The 22,816-nt window shown below is 43.0% G+C and overlaps 1 protein-coding gene across 1 annotated transcript in view; it reads right to left on the bottom strand.

Annotated features, from left to right (window-relative positions):
* Positions 1-433: 433 nt before the first annotated feature.
* The window catches only part of LOC127906069 (aryl hydrocarbon receptor-like), a 39,404-nt gene continuing 17,021 nt past the window's right edge, over positions 434-22,816 (bottom strand). The window contains 9 exon segments of the mRNA XM_052514405.1: positions 434-3,178; positions 3,639-4,737; positions 4,970-5,440; positions 5,682-5,823; positions 9,171-9,280; positions 9,970-10,172; positions 11,223-11,350; positions 14,229-14,343; positions 22,071-22,160. Of these exon segments, the coding sequence (XP_052370365.1) occupies positions 3,002-3,178; positions 3,639-4,737; positions 4,970-5,440; positions 5,682-5,823; positions 9,171-9,280; positions 9,970-10,172; positions 11,223-11,350; positions 14,229-14,343; positions 22,071-22,160 (2,535 nt within the window). The 3' untranslated portion in view covers positions 434-3,001.

Raw genomic sequence — 22,816 nt, forward strand, 5'->3', positions numbered from 1 at the left:
TACAGATATGGGTTTGATCCCCATCTGTGTCGCAGACGGCCATGACCAGGATACCCATGAGGCAACGCACGATTGGCCAAGCGTCGCCCGGGTTAGGGAAGGGTTTTTCTTTGCCGTCCGGGATGTCCTCGTCACATCGCGCTCTAGCGACTCCTGTGGCTGGCCGGGTGCATGACACGCTGACACGGGCACCAGATTTTCCTCCAGAAACATTGGTGCGGCTGGCCCCCGGGTTAAATCAGCAGTGTGTCAAGAAGAAGTGTGGCTTGGCAGGGTCGTGTTTCAGAGGGCTCTCGACCATCGCCTCTCCTGAGTACGTATGGGAGTTGCAGCGATGGGACAAGACGAAACTACAAATTGGATATCACAAAAATTGTGGAGAAAAAGGGATCCAAAGTACAAAAAAATAGTATAATAAAAAAGTATAAATGACTGAACTTAACGGAATTTATTGCAGTCTATGCTAATTACCAAAATTATAGAAGATTCCAGTAACTTTGGTAAATTACCGGTAGCTTTACAAGCCTACCTGTGACATCGTTTAACCAACTTATTTATGACAGAAAACCTACCCTGTTACAGCAGTATAAATAAAACCCTTCAACAGTACTTGATCAACATTTATCAGCGTGTGAAAGAACAGAATAACGGTAAACTCTCTTCCTGCAGTGTCATGATTTGCTCATTACATAAATTATACACAATTTCATACAAAATACAAACAAATGCAAAACTGAACATTTTCATTGATTGAATTTGAACATATTCAAAGTTTGATTTGTCTTTTGACAAAATAAATTAAATAAACCCCGACTTTCACAGAATTATGTCAATGAAGTGACAGACCTCCAAACAACAAGGGGTCTAATGTTCCACTGCACTATTCTGCATAGCAACATGAACATGATTGGCTCAGTTAAACAAGGTACATTATTTATAGTGCTACATACAACAGTCTTCTACTTTCACTAAGAGTGCAATAGGTTATTTTGCCATAAATAAGTGCATACATTTTCTTCAAGTTAGATATGTAGATCAAACACATTGATCTGCCACTTGAACTCAATGGCAAAGACCCAGATGGCACCCTATTCCCTATAGATGGCACCCTACTCACAACATAGCTCACTACTTTGACAAGAGCCCTATGGGTCCTGGTCAAAAGTAGTGCACGACATAGGGCATAGAGTGCTATTTGAGATGTAGAAAATGTCATTGGGTCTTGGACTATTAACTAATCTATAAATCATTATTACTTTGCCTGTCTTGCAATGCAAGTGAGTGGGCTGAAGAACAGATAGACAGGATCCATAAAGCGATCAAATTGCTCAAAATATTACTTCATGATTTAGTAGGATTGTCAATGCATTCTGTACAAAAATATCAAGCACAGTGTAAACAGATACTCCATCTCATGGATAGCTCAGATAGCTTACGGTTTGTTTCATTCAACTGCACCTTTAAATGCAAGTGATTATTTCTAAGCAATCAATGGCTTATATATATTTAAAAGCAAGGCTCCGTATTCATAAAGTGTCTCAGAGTAGGAGTGCTGATCTAGGATCAGATCCACCCCCCTTCTCCATATAATCATATTCATTATGATCTAAAAGAAAACACTGATCCTAGTTCAGCAGACCTACTCAGAGATACTTTATGAATATGGGCTCAGCGGATTGGTGACATTTGAGTTCTGCATCATCTCATCTTACTCATTGACCAATGGAAGAACTGCTTGTTCAGTATTACATCAGGTTCATGACCTGGCATGCTGACACACTGACCAGTAAACCATGACTGCACCAACAGGATGTTTTTCTGGACAAACAAAATGGCTGACAAGAGTTTTCTTTTTAAAGCAAGTCCACATTCAAACAGGTCATTAGTCCATTACATTTCTATGCACTACCTGGCATGATGACTCCTTGCTGTCCCCAGTCCACCTGGTCATGCTGCTGCTCCAGTTTCAACTGTTCTGCCTGCGGATATATGGAACCCTGACCTGTTCACCGGACGTACTAGCTGTCCCAGACCTTCTGTTTTCAACTCTCTAGAGTCAGCAGGAGCGGTAGAGATACTCTGAATGATCGGCTATGAAAAGCCAACTGACATTTACTCCTGAGGTGCTGACCTGTTTCACCCTCTACAACCACTGTGATCATTATTATCTGACCCTGCTGGTCATCTATGAACATTTGAACAGCTTGCCCATGTTCTGTTATAATCTCCACCCGGCACAGCCAGAAGAGGACTGGCCACCCCTCATAGCCTGGTTCCTCTCTAGGTTTCTTCCTAGGTTCTGGCCTTTCTTGGGAGTTTTTCCTAGCCACCGTTCTTCTACACCTGCATTGCTTGCTGTTTGTGGTTTTAGGCTGGGTTTCTGTACAGCACTTTGTGACATCAGCTAATGTAAGAAGGGCTATATAAATACATTTGATTGATTATCCATTTCCTCTAGTCTCCCTCCGACTGTCTGTCACAATCTCTCTGTCTCGGACTGTCCCTCTGCCTGCTGTCTGACAGTCTTTCTGGATGTGAATCTCACTTTTACATTTGAGTATTTTAGCAAATGCTCTGATACAGAGCGACTTATAGTTGTGAGTGCATACATTTTCATACTGGTCCCCCATGGAAATCGAACCCACAACCCTGGCGTTGCAAGTGCCAAGCTCTAACAAAATGATCCACACAGGACCTCTCCAGTCCAAGTCCTCCATATTCCCAGACATGCCCTGGTTCCTGTTTTAGATAGCAGCCCAAATTGTACCCTATCCCCTATATAGTGCACTACTTTTGACAAGGGCCCATTTGGGAAACAGTTTTAGTGGTCGCAGGGGAGCCATGTGCAGCTGGATGCCAGACAGGAGGATCCTTATCCCTCTAGCCTCTGTTGTGTGGCGCTGTCGTCAGTCAGGGCTCTGCTCCCTCCGAGGGACCGGGGGCAGCTGTCTGGCCTTGGAATGTCTGGTTCTGGAGCCTCCAGGGAGGAGGGCCTTCAGTCTCACATAAATCCACTCAGAGGGAGGTCAGGGTAGGGCCTGCTCTCAGCAGAGGGAGGAGGAGGCTGGTGAATTGGCTGCCCCGCTGCTGCATGTCCATGGTCTGCCCCCCTGGAGGACCCAGGGTTGGGTACAGGGCCAGGGGCTGGACCAGCCTCCTTCAGGCTCCCGTTCTGGAACTGGAACAGAGGAAAATGGCCGACTTAGCTAAGCCTCCCTTTTCTGGTCTAAATTGATTCAATGATCAAATGATAATGACCTTCTGTTTCTAAAGTCTCATTCCCTTGTTAAATCTGATGCGCAGGTAAGTATGTACCATTGGTATTCAACGTTCATATGATGAGCATATAGCTAGAGGAAGTAAAGCGCATAGGTCTAACATTTTACATAATTAGTTCAGGGCCCTAGTCCCTGTGCTGCTACATCTGCATTGCTTGCTGTCTGTGGTTTAAGGGTTTCTGAATAAGCACTTTGTGACATCTGCTGATGTAAAAAAGGACTTTATAAATACATTTGATCGTGTTCCATGGGGCACAATTTTGTATTTATTAGCATTTTTATTAGACAAGTTCAGGTAGGACCCCCTTTACCTGTTTGACACCTAATGAACACTACCCAGGTTAGTGTCACCTTTCTTACCTGTGTGGTGAATGGCCACTCTGCTCTATTGACCTGGCTGAGCCCCATAGCCAGGGGTAAGGCATGCTGAGCGCAGCCCTGGCTGGTGGCCTGAGACTGAGCCAGGTCGTCAGGGAGGTGCCTCTGCTGCTGGAACACACCCAGGGCCTCCACCACACTCCACTGGAGGGCTCCCCTACCATCCTCTGTCCCTCGGAGACCACTGGACTCCAGGCTGCCCAGGAACTCCTCCAAATTCTGGGGCATGAGCTCTCCGTCCACCCCCTGGCTCTGGAGGCCCGTGGTGGGTACATAGGAGGAGAGCACTGAAGAGTGGCTAACAGACAAAGTGTTCAGCTGGTTCCTGTAGGGGAGTTCCAGGGAAGCTTCCCCCAGGCAGAGGTGCCCATGCTGGGGGTGGCCCTGGTGAGTCTGGAGCCCCCCTGGCTGCTCCACATTGAACAATGGAGGAATCTGCTGCTGCTGCTTGGTGATGTCTTTCTGTCTTTGTGTTATTGAACCCGTCCCAGTCACCTGCATGTGCTTCAGTCTGTTACACAGCTGCTGCTGCTGTTGGTTTGGCAATACCTGTCCATTTTGATGGCTCTGTTGCTGCTGCTGTGTTGCCTGTGGGTGGGGCTGTGTGTGTAAACACTGCTGCGGTATTGGCTGCTGTGGGTAGTGGGGAGGAGGCCGATAGTGGTGAACTGATAGGGGATGGACTACAGGCAGCTGTGGTGGCTGTATCTGTGACTGACACTGAGGCACTGTAGAAGAATGTGGTTGTGAGGTTGATGGTTGGTGTAACAGAACTGTAGTAGAATGTAGATGTGGGGTTTGTGATTGTTCCATAGATGGTTGGTGTAACAGCGTGGTAGGGCAGCTATAGTCCTGTTCCCCTAACTTAGCCCCCCTGCAAGAGAATACAGTCTGACCCCAGTCTGACCTCTTCCTCAGAGACTCCTGTACGTAGGAGAGAATCTTGTCTGTCAGGTCAGGAAGGAGGCAGTCTCGGCCAGTGTCCAGATCCACATCGAGGAACATCTCATCCTGCTGGAACAGCTCCAGGTCCTCCCTACTGATGCCCAGGTTCATCATGAAGCTCCACAAATCCCTGTCTCTGTCAATCAAATCAATGTCTTTATAGTCACAATTGGGAAATGTGTAGTGCAGTCAAGGTCCTTCTGTGGCTCAGTTACATAAACAGGGTAGTGGGCATTCCCGGGACCACCCACGTAGAATGTATGCACACATGACTGTAAGATAAATAGCTAAATGGCATATATTATTATTATTATAAACAGTAGCAACCACACAGATACACATAAGATAAATATTAAGTGATCAGTTACCTGTCCTCCGATGAGAAGCCGTCGATCCCCCCGCCACCCCCGACCCCCAACGGCTCCTGCTTGAAGAGGACACTCTCCGACAGAGAGCGGATGCTGCCCTCCTGCCAGCTGCTGGAGAAGATGCCCCCACAATCCCCCTGTGGAAGCCCTGCCACCTCCTCCTGTGGAACCCCTGCCACCTCCTCCTGGAGTTGGAGAGGGAGTTGGAGATCGTTCTGAGTGCGAGGGGAGCAGCAGTAGATGGACTTGTCCTGTTTCAGCAGAGAGCCCAGCAGTGAGTCAGGGTCCAGGGTTCCACCCAGGTTGTTGTTGGTGATATTTCCTGCAGGGCCGGTGGTGTCGCCTGCTAAGGAGTCCCCTGTTACCAGAGTCTTGGGGAAGCTGGTGTTGTAGAGAAGAGCCTCCCCAGTGGTGTAACTGAAAGGCAGCTGGAGGCTCCGCTTCCTTAGGTTGTCCTCTCCCTCTTCATCACTAAAAACAAGTACATTTTAGTCATTTAGCAGACGCTCTTATCCAGAGTGACTTACATGAGAAATTAGGGTTAAGTGCTTTGCTCAAGGGCACATTGACAGTTTTTTCACCTAGTAAGCTTGAGGATTCCAACCAGCAACCTTTTGGTTACTGGCCCAACGCTCTTAACCACTAGGCTACTTGCCGCCCCAATGGAATGACATTAAAGAATGAGGTTGTGTGTGTGCGTGCTGAGACGTACGTGAGGACTCTTTGGGATGCGATGATACACTCAGGCCGTCCGTTCTTGTAGACCAGTCTGGCGTTAGCCTGCACCCACACCCAGCCTGTCAGCTTGGTCAGCAGCCTGAATACTGTCATCCCACTCTCTCCGGTCTTTATCACTGGGCATGGAAACACACAAACACACACATTAACCAAGTTACACAGCAGAAATGTGTATATGACACATTCATGCAGTTTAACTAATAAACTAAAAACATCCCCAAAAGTCACTAGGGATGTGGCATATGGTAAAAACAAAATGGCTGACATTTAAACAGAATTTTTCTCCTTGCTGTTTCTGTAAAAAAAGATACAGAAAATTCATGTGAATTCACAATGCAGCTGCCAGCAACGGTTTGGGTCTCACGGTGCATCATTTTCAGATGGTGAAGCATTGCACCTGTACTACAATTCCTGTACCTCAATTCCACTTCGCAAAGTTGCCATTTCCTTCTCATTTAACGGGACTTCGCTGCTGTCGCTTGCCTTTCTCAGCCATTTTTCAAAAGTTAACGACAATGACATAGTGGTGGAGAGTCGAATCCAAAATAATAGATTCCTCGACTCCTTGCACAACGACTCCTGTTTCTCAGTGTTAAGATTAGATTGCGCTAAGAATCAAACCCTAAGATTCAGTATTTTTGGAACGGAGGAGAATTATTAGTTGTCAAACTTCAGAGAACACAAACACTGGCATCTTTCATAGAGAGCTAGCGAGGGCCAGGGAGAGAGGAGGCACACATTATAGGCAGGTCGGCCACCAGGCAAACAGTCAGAAATACGCACTAGGCCTATCTATCTGTAATCAAAAGCTGTATCTCGTAACGTAAACTCATACATCGCCTTGGTCCGTACAATTGCCCTTATTTTAGCGCCAAAAAAACGTAATACTTCCAGATTAACTGTAATGTCAATACCATTGTAAAACACAATTTCTCCCCTTTCCAACAGAATCAATTAACATGACCAAAACACTGTCCGTTTCTACATAATTCAAGCAGGCAATGAGCCCCGTTGGGTCTTTTTAAAAATGGAGGGTGGGGAAGCGAAACTAATGCGTGATAGTGAGAAGGAGAGATGTCATGTGGGAAAATGGCTTTTTTCCCCACTTTATCAACTTATCACCTTTAAAATGTAAAAAAAAAAACACGATAAAGAGTTTATATAATGTGTCATTACATACCTATTTGAAGGTTTGTGTCGAATTTGAATCAAGTTTTTAGGGCAGTGATAAAGTGATCTTCAGAAGTAAACAGTTTCGCTTGCAGTGAAGACGCAAAAAATGACTAGGTATCCCACCTTACCCCGTCACTGTCCATTGTTTTTAAAGGATGATAGAAGTGCTACACCTGGTGGAGAGAGACTATAAGACCGAAATAGTAGCTTTAAGAGTGCTGTACGTTATGACATGACACGTCTAGATGTAACGGAGGGTCTGTTTTTTTCAAATTTTCTCCAATAGTATAGAGCCATTACCATGTCGATCAACGCTTGAATAGAAACTTAGTTAGGGACCGGTTTGGGTTTTTACTTTACCTTCTATAACGGTATTTGAATGTTTGGTTTGTTAAATGTGGTACACCTTGAAACATCAATTTTTATAGTTTACTTCGCTACTTGAGTCCTCTCTATCCACTCTCTCCATGCCGCTTTCCAGACAGACCTAGGCCTGCACCATGCATTGCATGGGCAATGCAGCACATGCAACAATGTTGATGAAAATGATGCTATTTTCACCTTGCTTCTTACTATAATTCTACTAGCGTTCTACAATTACACTATTGATTTGTGTTTCTTACATATGAAAACAGCTAGTTGTCTTTTCTTAGCAAGTTGGGCCTAAATCCTGTAGGCCGCTAATGCTAATCGCTAGCTAGCTAATAAATGTACTGAGTCAGAGCAAACGTAATAAGCTATACAGCCTAATAATACCAGTGATGGTGTACACCTAAATCAACATCTCTAAATCAGAGGAATACGCGAAGCAAGAATATGTTAGCTACATGAAGTAGCTAAGAGAGAACATTCAATGTAGACAAAGATTATAGGGTCCCCTAGGAAACACTTATCAACAGTTCCTACCCTGTCACAATAACTCTTCCCTGGCATTTTCATTCGTAGTCATGTCAAACACTGAATTCAAATGGCCCACTATTATATTCCAACTATAGAATTAGAATAATCCTTCTGTTTCCATGATTCCAACAGTTCAATCATTTTTTTGGTTGAAGTTGAATTGAACAGTATACAACAATCAGAATGGAGACCCATTGAAATCACTTCGAATGTATGTGTTGCCACCCTAGGGTCACACTTCTCAAAGAAAATTGTGAACATTTATTATTCAAAAACATAAATTATTGTCAATATAATTGTTTTTTGCCTGATATGATATTTTGTCCATTTCACCCAGCCGTACCTATCACCAATGAATAGGCTAGGATATATTACACACAACAGACCGAAGACTGAACACACACTCGCATCATTAATAAAGAGCAGGCGAGCCAGCACGAAGGGGAGGGGGCAGGCAAAAATGATGTCTTGTCTTGCATGTTTCGCAAATTCACCAAAGTAGCCTCAGGTTTTATTTAAAATTACACAACTTTCCACAGGCATTTATAGCATACCGTTTAGTTAGGCTATAACACTGAAAATAACATTTTAATTGCACTGATTTTAGCAACAAAAAAACAAGGATATAACATTAAGGATCCCAACTTTGTATAAAAGTTTGAATGTTTAAATGTTCACACCTCTGCTTGTCACTAAAAGTCTAAATCAAATTTCAATCAAAATTGCCTTCAGGGATTAATAAAGTGTGGTCTTGTTTTATCATATCTTAAAACACCATTCAGTTTTTAGAAGTTGCAGGAATGAATCTGTTCAGAAAGTCTCCTCAGGGACACTGGCTGTAGAATGAACTACTCAACATGTAGAATGAACTACTCAACATGTAGAATGAACTACTCAACATGTAGAATGAACTACTCAACATGTAGAATGAACTACTCAACATGTAGAATGAACTACTCAACATGTAGAATGAACTATTCAACATGTAGAATGAACTATTCAACATGTAGAATGAACTACTCAACATGTAGAATGAACTATTCAACATGTAGAATGAACTACTCAACATGTAGAATGAACTACTCAACATGTAGAATGAACTACTCAACATGTAGAATGAACTACTCAACATGTAGAATGAACTACTCAACATGTAGAATGAACTACTCAACATGTAGAATGAACTACTCAACATGTAGAATGAACTACTCAACATGTAGAATGAACTACTCAACATGTAGAATGAACTACTCAACATGTAAAATGTGCAACTCAACATGCAGTACACTGTCCGTTTGAAATGTGACCCGCACGTTTTTGATCTCGGTCTGTCAGTCTCCATGAACTACACTACATGATAGGACTGTGTGCAGCAGGAGAGCAGTCTTACTCCTCATGTGGTTCTCAGCACAGTGCAGCATGTCAGCAGCATGGATGAACTGGTATCCTGAGCCATGGTTGCACAGCTCAGCCTCAGTGTAACCCAGCACCATCTTCCCTCTGTACAGGAGTACAGGAAAAACACAGGAAGCACAATGAAAACATGTCTCCTCCCTACTTCTGAATAGATCACACTTGTGATCTAAAAGCATAATTAATCATTAAGGCACAAGAGGGTGTGGTATATGGCCAATATACCACATCTAAGGGCTGTTCTTATGCACGACGCAAAGCGGAGTGCCTGGATACAACCCTTAGCCATGGTATATTGGCCATATACCACAAAACCCCAATGTGCCTTATTGCTATTATAAAATGGTTACCAATGTAATTATAAAATTAAAAAATATGTTTTGTCACACCCATGGTATACGGTATACTGATATACCACGGCTTTCAGCCAATCAGAATTCAGGACTCGAACCATCCAGTTTATAATCTCAAATATGATGAGATTGCGCTGATGGTTCCTCTTAAAATGTATAAATGATTTGAATTATTAGTTTTATTTGACAGGGACCACAAACATCTCACAAGACACGTGATGCATTGTACTAGATTTAGCTCAATAGCTCGTTCACAACTCCAGTACCCGGGCAGGTGAACAATAAAATTATTTACCATTCAGACGGCAAGCTTTGAATTCAATGTAAAATATTGTAGTGAAGTGGTCATGTTCCCTGTGTATTGAAGGTGCTTAGCAGCAGTAAGCCCCACTAGACAGGCCCACTACTGTTATCATCACTCACTTGGCGTCGCAGGCAATGGGGGTGAAGTCCAGCTTGTGCTTGGTCTTGAAGATGAAGTTCTTGGTGCGGATCTCCAGGATGGTGGGGGGCTGCAAGGGAGAGGCCAGGGCGAACAGAGCCAGCTGAGGCGGGATGGCCTTGCCCTCCTTTGTCCTCTCGCTCTGGCCATGGAGGAACTTTAGACGCCCCTGGATGTTCAGGGCCTGGAGAACACAGAATAGCCATTAAACATAGTCAGGGTTGTGTCCCAAATGGCCCCCTATTCCACCCTGATGGCGGTCGATTCAGACAGGAACATTGGTGAAATAAGATCCCATTAAACTGTTGGAAGGAGTGTCAAGATTATCAATGAGCTGGAGCTCTTTTTATTGAGTACACTTTTCTCCATGCAACTGGTAGCACCTTAAAGGGAAATTTCACAAATGTTCAACTTCCTATTCATCATCAACGTATGTGAAAATGGCATCTTTCTATGTACTGTAGTAAAAAATATGGAGGAAGTCGCTCTGGATAAGAGCGTCTGCTAAATGACTTAAATGTAAATGTAAGATAAGTGTTTCCAATGATATCATCAGTGCACATTTGAACCAGTTATGAGGAGGCATTACCTACTAATTGCCTCCTAATTGTCTATGAATTGGTTGTCATTGGAAACACATCTTCCTCACTTTTTTACTACAGAACATAGAAACACGCCGTTTTCACATATTGATGTTGGGGTGCTGCTGGATTTAAGCTACAATACTGAGTTTATGTAATAAGAAAACAATTTCCAATTCCAGCTAAATCGAATTATTCAGTGATTATAACTTGACATTCACAAAACTGTAGAGAAATGCAAAAACAATCCAAAAAAGTAGAGAATATTTTTGTTTTCTCAAAGCTTGACTGCAAACGCTATCTGTAGGAAAACTTCCTGGTCTGGATAAGCAGTCATTGGCCCCACCCTTTCCTCAACTCAAAGGGGAATTGGAGAAGCCTCACACTGATTCCCCCACTTCAGGACAACACATATTTAACCCCTTCCTGACACGCCACTCATCCTCAAAGAAAGTGACTTCAGTGGCTGTCATAATGCAATTACAATCTCAAGAGTATCAGCGGGAGATGAGAGTTGATTTCCATTGCGCTGTAGTACACTGTTCACAAGTAATCTTTTAAAATAATTATTTTAAATGATCAGGGTTGAAAAATCCTTCCCTAAAATTCCCTAGATTTTCCAGAAATTGCAGAGATTCCCTCCACGAACTTACTAGGAAGCTAGTGGAGTTGTCCAGGAGACATCTTAACCTGCAGACAAAGTTGCGTTCCAGGAAGGTGGAATTCTCTGGTGGGAGTGCCTCTGGCTTGTAGACTGTGACAGCCTGTGGCGAGGCTGAATCTTCAAAGGCCAGAGAGGTTGGGACACATACAGCATACTATAGCTATAATAGTAAATTACAGGATGTCTAGAGAAAATAGTATCTTCATATAGTAGACTAACTCTTAGCAGCAGCCCTCACCCCGAGCTGCAAACCTCACCCGGAGGGGACTGTTAACAGTCTCGTCCCCACACTACAAACCAGAATGTTATGCCACATGTCATTAGCCATTTCCTACTGAGGAAAGACAGAATGCTAGGTAATGGTTTCTTATCCAGGGCTGGGCCTAGGTCAGGCTCACCCCAGCCAGGTGTCACTTCTGGTCCAAGGTGCTAAAACGCCTCTCAGGATGCAAGGTGAAACACTGCTCCACACCACGATATGGAGAGAGAATACAGTGACAGACTGTCTGGATAATATCAAAGATAGTAAACCGCCAGTCCTCTATGATCAGTGTAACACGAGCAGGGCAAAGGACCCGTACCAAAAAAATGGTTCTCCTCATGGAAACAACGTTGTTACTCGTATGACCAGAGAATGTGAAATACTCCTTGATTTTAGAAAGACAAGCCGAGTGGATAGGTGGAGGGTGTTTTATGGCTTTATAAAAGTGTTGACGGTGCTGAATAAAATCTTAAACATGAACTCACTCATAAAAACAGCATCTCTTCACTGTATTTGTTGACAGTCTCTCTAGTCATGATTTTGTTTCTCGCAGTAGTTTTGAAATCTCACAGTAGTCGACTATCAACTTCACTGTGGGCTCGTGGAAGCTGTGACACAGTGATCTGAGATATCTGATTGGCCAGCGGTAGGCCTATAGGTGCACTTGATTTGCCATCCGGACCTGCCAGGTAGGTGGAGTTTGTACCTTCAGACACATGAAATGGGACAAAATGGGAACACTTCAACTACCCGGCGTGCAGGACAGCTGAATCAAGTGCATCTAAAACAAACATTGTAAAAGTAATACAAAAATAGGAATGCAAGGCTTTATTGTTGGGCTTTATACAGAAATGTTTGGCGATCTACTTGGAAAGCCTTGGAGATGGACCAGTCGACTGCAATAGACCGGTTGGATGGACTAGAACATCTAGGCCTACATTCCTGGCTGACACAGCAGAGATACTGTACATTCAAAGAGGTTTACTTTTCACAAGTGGTTATTTCCTTTTGTGGCTTTCTTCACTTCCTAGGAGAAACCATGTTTCCCTGTGCTTCACCAGCATACATGGAGCTGCTGGACTTCATGTCATATTAGAACATTAGGTAGCAGACACCCTAGGACTAATAAATATAATGAAGGAACCTGCCAACGCAGGGGGAGCTCAATTAATATAAGATCTGGGGCAAGGTGGGTTAGATAGTGTGGATTGGAGAGTGATAGTCTATAAGAAACAGACGTACTGGTACAAATTGCATGTTGGCTGTCTGTGTGGTGAAAAACTCATTCCAGTGCAGGTGAAAAATGCAGCTTTACCTGAGACCAGCTGTCCAGTGTGAAGGTGGGGTTGGAGGTTACCTGAGACCAGCTGTCCAGTGTGAAGGTGGGGTTGGAGGTTACCTGAGACCAGCTGTCCAGTGTGAGGGTGTGGTTGGAGGTTACCTGAGACCAGCTGTCCAGTGTGAGGGTGTGGTTGGAGGTTACTTGAGACCAGCTGTCCAGTGTGAGGGTGTGGTTGGAGGTTACCTGAGACCAGCTGTCCAGTGTGAAGGTGTGGTTGGAGGTTACCTGAGACCAGCTGTCCAGTGTGAAGGTGGGGTTGGAGGTTACCTAAGACCAGCTGTCCAGTGTGAAGGTGGGGTTGGAGGTTACCTGAGACCAGCTGTCCAGTGTGAGGGTGTGGTTGGAGGTTACCTGAGACCAGCTGTCCAGTGTGAATGTGGGGTTGGAGGTTACCTGAGACCAGCTGTCCAGTGTGAGGGTGTGGTTGGAGGTTACCTGAGACCAGCTGTCCAGTGTGAGGGTGTGGTTGGAGGTTACCTGAGACCAGCTGTCCAGTGTGAATGTGGGGTTGGAGGTTACCTGAGACCAGCTGTCCAGTGTGAAGGTGGGGTTGGAGGTTACCTGAGACCAGCTGTCCAGTGTCAGGGATGGGGGTAGAGGTTACCTGAGACCAGCTGTCCAGTGTCAGGGTTGAGAGTGGGGTTGGAGGTTACCTGAGACCAGCTGTCCAGTGTCAGGGGTGAGAGTGGGGTTGGAGGTTACCTGAGACCAGCTGTCCAGTGTCAGGGGTGAGAGTGGGGTTGGAGGTTACCTGAGACCAGCTGTCCAGTGTCAGGGATGGGGGTAGAGGTTACCTGAGACCAGCTGTCCAGTGTCAGGGGTGAGAGTGGGGTTGGAGGTTACCTGAGACCACTGTCCAGTGTCAGGGATGAGAGGGGGTTTACCCGAGACCAGCTGTCCAGTGTGAGTGTGGGGTTGGAGGTTACCTGAGACCACTGTCCAGTGTCAGGGATGAGAGTGGGGTTGGAGGTTACCTGAGACCAGCTGTCCGGTGTCAGGGATGAGAGTGGGGTTGGAGGTTACCTGAGACCAGCTGTCCAGTGTCAGGGTTGAGAGTGGGGTTGGAGGTTACCTGAGACCAGCTGTCCAGTGTCAGGGGTGAGAGTGGGGTTGGAGGTTACCTGAGACCAGCTGTCCAGTGTCAGGGATGAGAGTGGGGTTGAAGGTTACCTGAGACCAACTGTCCAGTGTCAGGGATGGGGTAGAGGTTACCTGAGACCAGCTGTCCAGTGTCAGGGGTGAGAGTGGGGTTGGAGGTTACCTGAGACCACTGTCCAGTGTCAGGGATGAGAGGGGTTTACCCGAGACCAGCTGTCCAGTGTGAAGGTGGGGTTGGAGGTTACCTGAGACCACTGTCCAGTGTCAGGGATGAGAGTGGGGTTGGAGGTTACCTGAGACCAGCTGTCCGGTGTCAGGGGTGTTCAGGGCCCAGTGGAGCTGTCTCTGTAACTCTGCTCGGTCCTCCATATGAATGACGTCATAAACACTCTGATGGACGACGTCTGACTGAGAAGAAAAAACATCCACCATCATCAAAATACAAGTCTAGTAAACTACAAGAAAACAATGCAAACATGGACATTATTGTTGCTAGACAATACATCCTTCCTCTTCCCATCACTTATCTGATGGATCTTAGTCCTGACTTGTACTCTACAAATGTGCTCTGTACTGGGCCTTAGATTCAACCTGGGTTTAGTTCCGATACCCAAATGGACTTAGACTTGGTATCGGTTTTAGGTCCTGGCTTTCGTTCATGTTGAGGAAATACCAGAGCAATTAACTTTGTCCGGTGTGACCGGTGAAATTCACACGCAAACCGTTAGGTAACACAAGTAATGACGTGTACACTAGTAAATAAGCAGTGCTTACGCATTAGTCAGATGTTTTAACCCTATAAAATAGACTAATGTTTAAAGTTCTAAAGTCACATGCACAAGTACAGTGAAATGCCTTTCGTGCAAGCCCTAACCCCAACAATGCAGTATTCAATCAAATGTAATACTAAAAATGGAGGGTAACACTGGTTAATTAATAGCACGAAGTGAATGTGGATGTGAGGTGTGTGATTGTAGTGAATGTGGATGTGAGGTGTGTGATTGTAGTGAATGTGGATGTGAGGTGTGTGATTGTAGTGAATGTGGATGTGAGGTGTGTGATTGTAGTGAATGTGGATGTGAGGTGTGTGATTGTAGTGAATGTGGATGTGAGGTGTGTGATTGTAGTGAATGTGGATGTGAGGTGTGTGATTGTAGTGAATGTGGATGTGAGGTGTGTGATTGTAGTGAATGTGGATGTGAGGTGTGTGATTGTAGTGAATGTGGATGTGAGGTGTGTGATTGTAGTGAATGTGGATGTGAGGTGTGTGATTGTAGTGAATGTGGATGTGAGGTGTGTGATTGTAGTGAATGTGGATGTGAGGTGTGTGATTGTAGTGAATGTGGATGTGAGGTGTGTGATTGTAGTGAATGTGGATGTGAGGTGTGTGATTGTAGTGAATGTGGATGTGAGGTGTGTGATTGTAGTGAATGTGGATGTGAGGTGTGTGATTGTAGTGAATGTGGATGTGAGGTGTGTGATTGTAGTGAATGTGGATGTGAGGTGTGTGATTGTAGTGAATGTGGATGTGAGGTGTGTGATTGTAGTGAATGTGGATGTGAGGTGTGTGATTGTAGTGAATGTGGATGTGAGGTGTGTGATTGTAGTGAATGTGGATAGTATTAAGCTATTTGAAATTGGGATATCAACAGGATTTACATTTGGTTATTAAGCTGATTGAAATGTGGATAATATGTACTGAGTGAATGTGTGGAAGTGTGTGTGTTATTCTATATGTATGCAGAAAGACGAGTCTATAGAGACCATAGCATTTATGACTATATAAACTATTGATAGTATGGATGCTGAGGGTTTTTAGATACTATGGATGCTATAGGGACTGTGATGCTCAGGGACTATAGATGCTGTAGAGACTATGGGGACTGTAGAGACTATAGAGGAACCGTGGCAGTGATTCACATGGCTGAAGAAAGGTAGAACTAGTCTTAGAGATTACCAAGTGTGTTTGGAAATAGTACTAAGTGAATGTGGATGTGAGAGTTGTGGAAGTGTGGAAAGGATGTGGTAAGCTCATTGAAATATGGATGTCAAGGTGGTTGAAATTTGGACAATAAGAAAATACAAATGTGGATATTAAGCTGAATGAAATTTGGATTACAGTTTGAAATTGAGAATAATAAGAGATATTATTACTATTAAGTGCTGAGTGACAGAGCTGCCAGGGGACTGGCTCCGGTTTGAAAGAGGTAATATGGGAGATTACTGAGTAAGTGTCTGAATGGATACCCCAACCTGTTCTGTAACTGTTGAAGTTACATATCCATAATAACTATGAAGTGTCGAAATGTGTCTGCAGCCACTACTCGTGTGCAACGATAGTCTACATGGTCTGAGAACCATTGATAATAGCACAAGGTATTATTGTAGGCATTGTTACTCAATTGTATAGTTTGGGTAGCACAAATTATTTAAGGTAATGTAATCTAAAACAATAATATGTTTAAATTGCGTGGAACTGTGTCCAGAATTTAAGTAGATTCAAGTAAATGTTTTTCGTAACAAATATTGAGCTGATAAGCCAGCACCAACTCTTTGAAGGTCCTATCAGATTTGTTCAACAACAGGTTTCATATTTTGACTAGTTGATGTCCCAGGGACAGTCAGGACAGAACTGTATGCAACTGGTCAAAAAGACCAAGATGACAAGAGATGGGAGGGGCTCTAGGATTCTTTACTTTAGGTGCCTATTCAGCTTTACGGGACACTGTATCATCTGATGTGTCTGAAGTATAATTCTGTAAACGCACACTTTTATCAAGACTTCCTGCCTAAGATGCAGTAAACTCGATTAACGATGTAGAATTTTTAGGACCGATTCAAATCTAACAGTGAAAACTAAGTACATGTTTATCTTTGTTCCAGGACAAGTTTTTGTTTTGTTTACATGTTTACTAATGATTATGTATCTTTTCGTTTGAAATGAATTCTGAGGCAGGCGCCTTGGGAGTTGCTATAAAAGGTACCTGAATCCGACTGTTAAAGGAGACCCAAATTAAGTAAGGCCTGGCCATTGTTTGTTTTTATCGGTTATTGAATATTTGTTAGTGGTGTTACTGATTTATTGTGTGGGGTCTTTTTATTTTAGGTTTTCGTGGGTTTTTCAGGTTAGAAAGGATGCACCTTAAAAGGAAACACAAATTAAAGTATCTATCGTCACAGTTTTGGATGTACACATGTAAATTCTCTTGATAAAGAAATGTAAATCCCATTGTAAACCTGATACACAAAATGTTTGAAATGATTAAAATATCTTGAAGTAATGTCTGAGGTACAGGGAAAGAAACACTCACTTAATGGGGTTGATTGACCTCTGACCTCTGTTCTGACTTTCTGGTGAGGCCTGATCACCCTCATTAGAAAGACTAGATACATTGGTTGAGATTTAAAATGGGCTACGTAAACACTAGAGAATTAGGAAGAGGTTTATAATTTATCAACATTCCTGTGTGTGATTCGGAACACGAGGAGAGGGAGAGAGAGCGCTGCCCCTGAATGAGGGACACCTGTCTCTAGTCTATTTGACCATTACCTTATGGGATACAATTATTTCCTTGTGGAGTTATCAAGGGTTGTAATTATAATTTTATTTGTATTTAACAGGCAGTGTTGTCATTTTTTTAAATGCATGAATCATGATGTGAGTCATGTGTCCATAGGGGGAATTACCAGTCCCCTGGGGCCCTTTGGTAAATATGCAAATTGATTTTATTCACATGACTGCACATGTGATTCACATGACTGCACATTGATTTTTATTCCTCATCTGCACATATCACTCCGGTGTAAATATGCCAAATTGTAATTACTTCGCCACTATTGGCCTATTTATTGTCTTACCTGCCTACTTCATCTGCACACACTGTATACAGATTTTGCTATTGTGTTATTGACTGTACGTTTGTTTATCCCATGTGTAACTGTTGTTTTTGTCGCACTGCACTGCTTTGCTTTATCTTGGCCAGGTCGCAGTTGTAAATGAGAACTTGTTCTCAACTGGCCTACCTGGTGAAAAAAAAAAATTAATAAGAATATTGGTAGTAGTAATAATTTGTCATACACTGAATAATTTGTCTGGATTTCCGGAATCAGATATGCCCTAAACTAAACTGTTGTTCTGGTCGGTCCTCTCTCGAGGTTATGGTGAAGGTGACCACAGATGGTATCTAGATGCATAGAAGGTATAATTAGGACGAGAACAAAGTGAATCTCACCCCCACTAACCGGCTGAAGTAATGGCAACAATGGCATTCACTATGGTCCTTCACCACCTGAAACCTGAGTCCGAGCCAGCAACCTGTACACAGCATCCAGTCGAAACTATCAACTGCCTTTTGTCTCATGCAATTTTCTCAGGAGTGCAACATGTGTCCATGTGGAGTGAGCATGGAGAGATCCCATACAAACTTCTCTCATGCTGCTGGAGTACTGGTAGGAAACTGGACAAGACATAATGGACTGGAAAGAACAGTGGCGGCTCAGGTGAGAGAAATGGGGACATTATCAAGGGCCATCCATTTTGAACATGTGCCATTGGGAGGACAAATGGAAACGCCATAAGAATGAGTGCCGAGGGGGAGGGGGTGTAGTCAACCGTGCCCGTAATTAATTTAGGGTTGTCCTAAATGGTTTATTTGGGGTATCAGGTTGATTGTGGAGGTCTGCACACAGCAAATGTATAGTACTTTAGACTAGAAATGCATTGAGATAATCTGTCATTACCACAAATGAAGGCTGTGATGAAAAAAGTTCATGCTAGAAATATAAGATGAATATACTGTGTCAATGTAAATTCTACCTGTATAGGTGTGTGCTGAATTGAGGGTCTTCAAATTTGAGTGAGAGAACCAACGTGAAGCACTAAGACTGTCATTATAAATGTGTGCTGGATAATTTATCAATAGTTCTAATTATGATTTGGAAAGGCTTCTAGAGACAAAGCTATGCCCAGAAAATGTGATGAGCCACTAGATTGTAGCTTGGGCTAATCTTGACCTAATCTCATTCATATCAAGGTTGGTGTGAAACTGTTATAACGTGCGCTCTCTATTCCCTGTGTAATTCAATATGGATGTGCCCTAGACCAAATTCGGGAGATCTCTAGAAACATCGATGCTAAAAGAATTGTGTAAATTGGCTCTGCCAAACAGAGAGGCTTTTGACTATCTTTTGTCAGGTAAAGGGGGCACATGTGCAATCATTGGTGATGAATGTTGTACTTTTGTCCCAGATCACTCTTCTAATATGACTGATCTCAGCAAATACATTGCCACTGTTGCTAAGAATAATTCCCCACAGAGTGGACGCCTGCAACTTGGTTGGAATCCCTGTTTGGAAGTTGGGGATCCCAAATTACCAAATGGGCTGCAGCATATGTTTTTTTTCTTAGTTTGCCTAATTGTGTTATTTAACTTGCTGTGCATGTGTGTGTATTTTAGATAAATTCACTCCTGTTAATAGCAGTATAACCTCTATTATGATGATAGTATTACCATACTAATTAGATTGTATAACCCAGAATGAAGGGTTTGAAATGATGAAGTGTCTGGTTTTATGTGTGGATTTCCCTTTAACAGAAGTATAGTACCTTTTGAGAGAAGCTATAATCTAATGCTTACCTTAAAATATAATGATAATCATCACAGATTGACTGGTAAGAGGGAATGTGATGGAGCATTTTATTTTTGTGCTTTTCTAATAACCAATTTCTGTGTTCATGCTAGTGAATGATTGAACAAATCCTCAATATCAGGATCTACAAATGTGCAATTTGGCAGTTCGCCCCAATATCTCAGTTTCAAAGTCTCAGCCTAGAGAGAATAAGCCTCATGAGGTATTGTTCGGTCACATGAATGAAGCAAACGTTAATGATTAATTAATTATGAAATGATGAATAAGCTAAATCATGCAAATATAACTTGTCTGCAGTATATAAGAGAACTAAAGGGACTGTCCCGGAAGAGCTCCTGATCGAAATGTGTACTTGATGCATTGAGTTGGTTGGAACCAGTGCTAATAATAACAAATTATTAATTTAAGATTGACTTTGGGTGACCCTGTGTAGAATTTCTACGACAGAGGCATTACAGAAAGTACTTTTACTAGATTCAACTATGGAAACTCCATACATAACATTGTTTAATGCAAGAACTACTAGCATAGTAATCAAATCTGCCTCAATAACTATTTATTTTGAATGAGGATGGGAATTAAGACTCTAATAGCCTACTTTTTTATCACAGTCAGAACTAACACTTACATATGAGTGTGCCACAAATGCACTGGCTGGCTAGGCTACCTGGACCTTTTCATTCCAAATTATTGACTGAAAGTGTTGACAAATTATCAACAAAGTGATGACATATAAGGTGTGAATAACGTTTTAATTACAGGTGCATACTAGACGAAGCACTCTGCATAAAGCAAGCTGAGACATATTTGTTCTATGGTCCAATTGCAGTTGGTCTCTGTGTTTCCCTCAGAATCAGCCTGAACAAGAATTGTTCCACTGCACCAGAGTACAGAGAGGAATGAAATACACCTTCACTCTGTTCCACTGCACCAGAGTACAGAGAGGACTGAAATACACCTTCACTCTGTTCCACTGCACCAGAGTACAGAGGACTGAAATACACCTTCACTCTGTTCCACTGCACCCAGAGTACAGAGAGGACTGAAATACACCTTCACTCTGTTCACTGCACCCAGAGTACAGAGAGGACTGAAATACACCTTCACTCTGTTCCACTGCACCAGAGTACAGAGAGGACTGAAATACACCTTCACTCTGTTCCACTGCACCAGAGTACAGAGAGGACTGAAATACACCTTCACTCTGTTCCACTGCACCAGAGTACAGAGAGGACTGAAATACACCTTCACTCTGTTCCACTGCACCAGAGTACAGAGAGGACTGAAATACACCTTCACTCTGTTCCACTGCACCCAGAGTACAGAGAGGACTGAAATACACCTTCACTCTGTTCCACTGCACCAGAGTACAGAGAGGACTGAAATACACCTTCACTCTACATTTTCACTGAGTTTACACCTTCACATTCATTCCATGTTTGCTTCAAGCATTACATCATCCTGTCAAATAAAGGGAAGTGTACATGCACTTGTTTTTACAGTAGTAAATGTTGCACATGCACTCTGTTTTATCTTTACAGTAGTAATTGTTACATTAGGCGTGATAGGCTGACTTGATGAAAGAGGATAGTTCATGTTCATGCAAAATTAGGAGGCAGGAGGAAACTTGCCAGAACTGAACATGGGTAGTAGTTAGTTAGTAGTAGTTAGCTAGCTAGAATGCATGTAAGATTCACATTTCTCTACTATGTAAATCGAAGACATCCCCAGAAGGAAAATTAAATGTTCAGCCTATAATTAGCGAATTAGTTAAATTTGAAATAAAACATACATTTGATTAGCTGGCAGATTGATTTGATAGCCAGCAAGCTAAAGTTATTAGCGGTCTGGGTTTCTATGGGCTGAACAATGCTAGCTAACGTTAGTTGCTGCTTGCTAGCCACAAGATCGTAAAGTTTACCAAGTTGCAGATCTCTATATGTCACTCATTTTAGTGTAAAAGGGGTTTTATAACTTTTGGAAAATGTGTGTGATGTTTTATGCACCCTATTCATCATGTTAGCGGCAAACGATGTCCAAACTCCGAAGGTTTGTGCTAGCTACAGTGTGTTTCTGCTTATCATGGAAGGGCTGGCTGGAAGCTGAAGGGCGGTCTATTGTAAAAAAATATATATATGATTAATTCAATTTGAAATGGTGATATCCTTCACTATTGATGCTTCGTGCTGACACATCAAAGCAGCCATTCCAGTCTCAGGAAGACTCAGAGCTGCTGTCAGCCAGACTACATTTATAGAAAGCTAAAAAGAGGCCCTTTACCTGGTGAAAGCCCAGTTGTAGAGAGGTTAAAAGAGCCTTTACCTGGTGAAAGCCATGTTGTAGAGAGGTTAAAAGAGCCTTTACCTGGTGAAAGCCCAGTTGTAGAGGTTAAAAGAGCCTTAACTTGGTGAAAGCCCAGTTGTAGAGAGGTTAAAAGAGCCTTTACCTGGTGAAAGCCCAGTTGTAGAGGTTAAAAGAGCCTTTACTTTGTGAAAGCCCAGGTAGTCCTGGATGTTGGAGGATGCATAGAAGATTGTGCCACCAGCCGTGACGACCAGAACAAAGCCATTCAACACCTGAGAGGAGAGTGGAATAGAACTGATTAGTATATCGTTATACACTGAACAAAAATATAAGCGCAACATGTAAAGTGATGATCCTATGTTTCATGAGCTGAAATAAAATCATCCCTGTTAGTGAGCATTTCTCCTGTGCCAAGATAATCCATCCACCTGACAAGTGGATGGAGCGAGCGGTCGCATTCGCACTTCGCTCTGCAGGTTGTATAACTTTTTCATTACATTTCATTATAGTACAACGGTTGATTTGTCTAATCTTAGCAATTCTTCTTAGCTAGCTACATAGCCGTCCTTGTATCAGAGATAATTGCATAATTATCGTATTTCGTTGCCCTAACGTAGCCTTCACTGCTATTCGCCCAGGAGCTAGCTAACGCTAGCTAACGCACACAGATTAGCATCACTGTAGTGCTATTCACTCAACTGTACGACTTGATTAGTTTACTGTTAGCTAGCTACATAATCTTAGCCATTCTTCTTAGCTAGCTACATAGCCGTCCTTGTATCAGAGATAATTGCATAATTATCGTATTTCGTATTTCGTCGCCCTAACGTAGCCTTCACTGCTATTCGCCCAGGAGCTAGCAACGCTAGCTAACGCACACAGATTAGCATCACTGTAGTGCTATTCACTCAACTGTACGACTTGATTA

Source organism: Oncorhynchus keta, unplaced genomic scaffold, assembly GCF_023373465.1.
Source record: "Oncorhynchus keta strain PuntledgeMale-10-30-2019 unplaced genomic scaffold, Oket_V2 Un_scaffold_17472_pilon_pilon, whole genome shotgun sequence".
In the NCBI taxonomy this organism is placed as follows: Eukaryota; Metazoa; Chordata; class Actinopteri; order Salmoniformes; family Salmonidae; genus Oncorhynchus; species Oncorhynchus keta.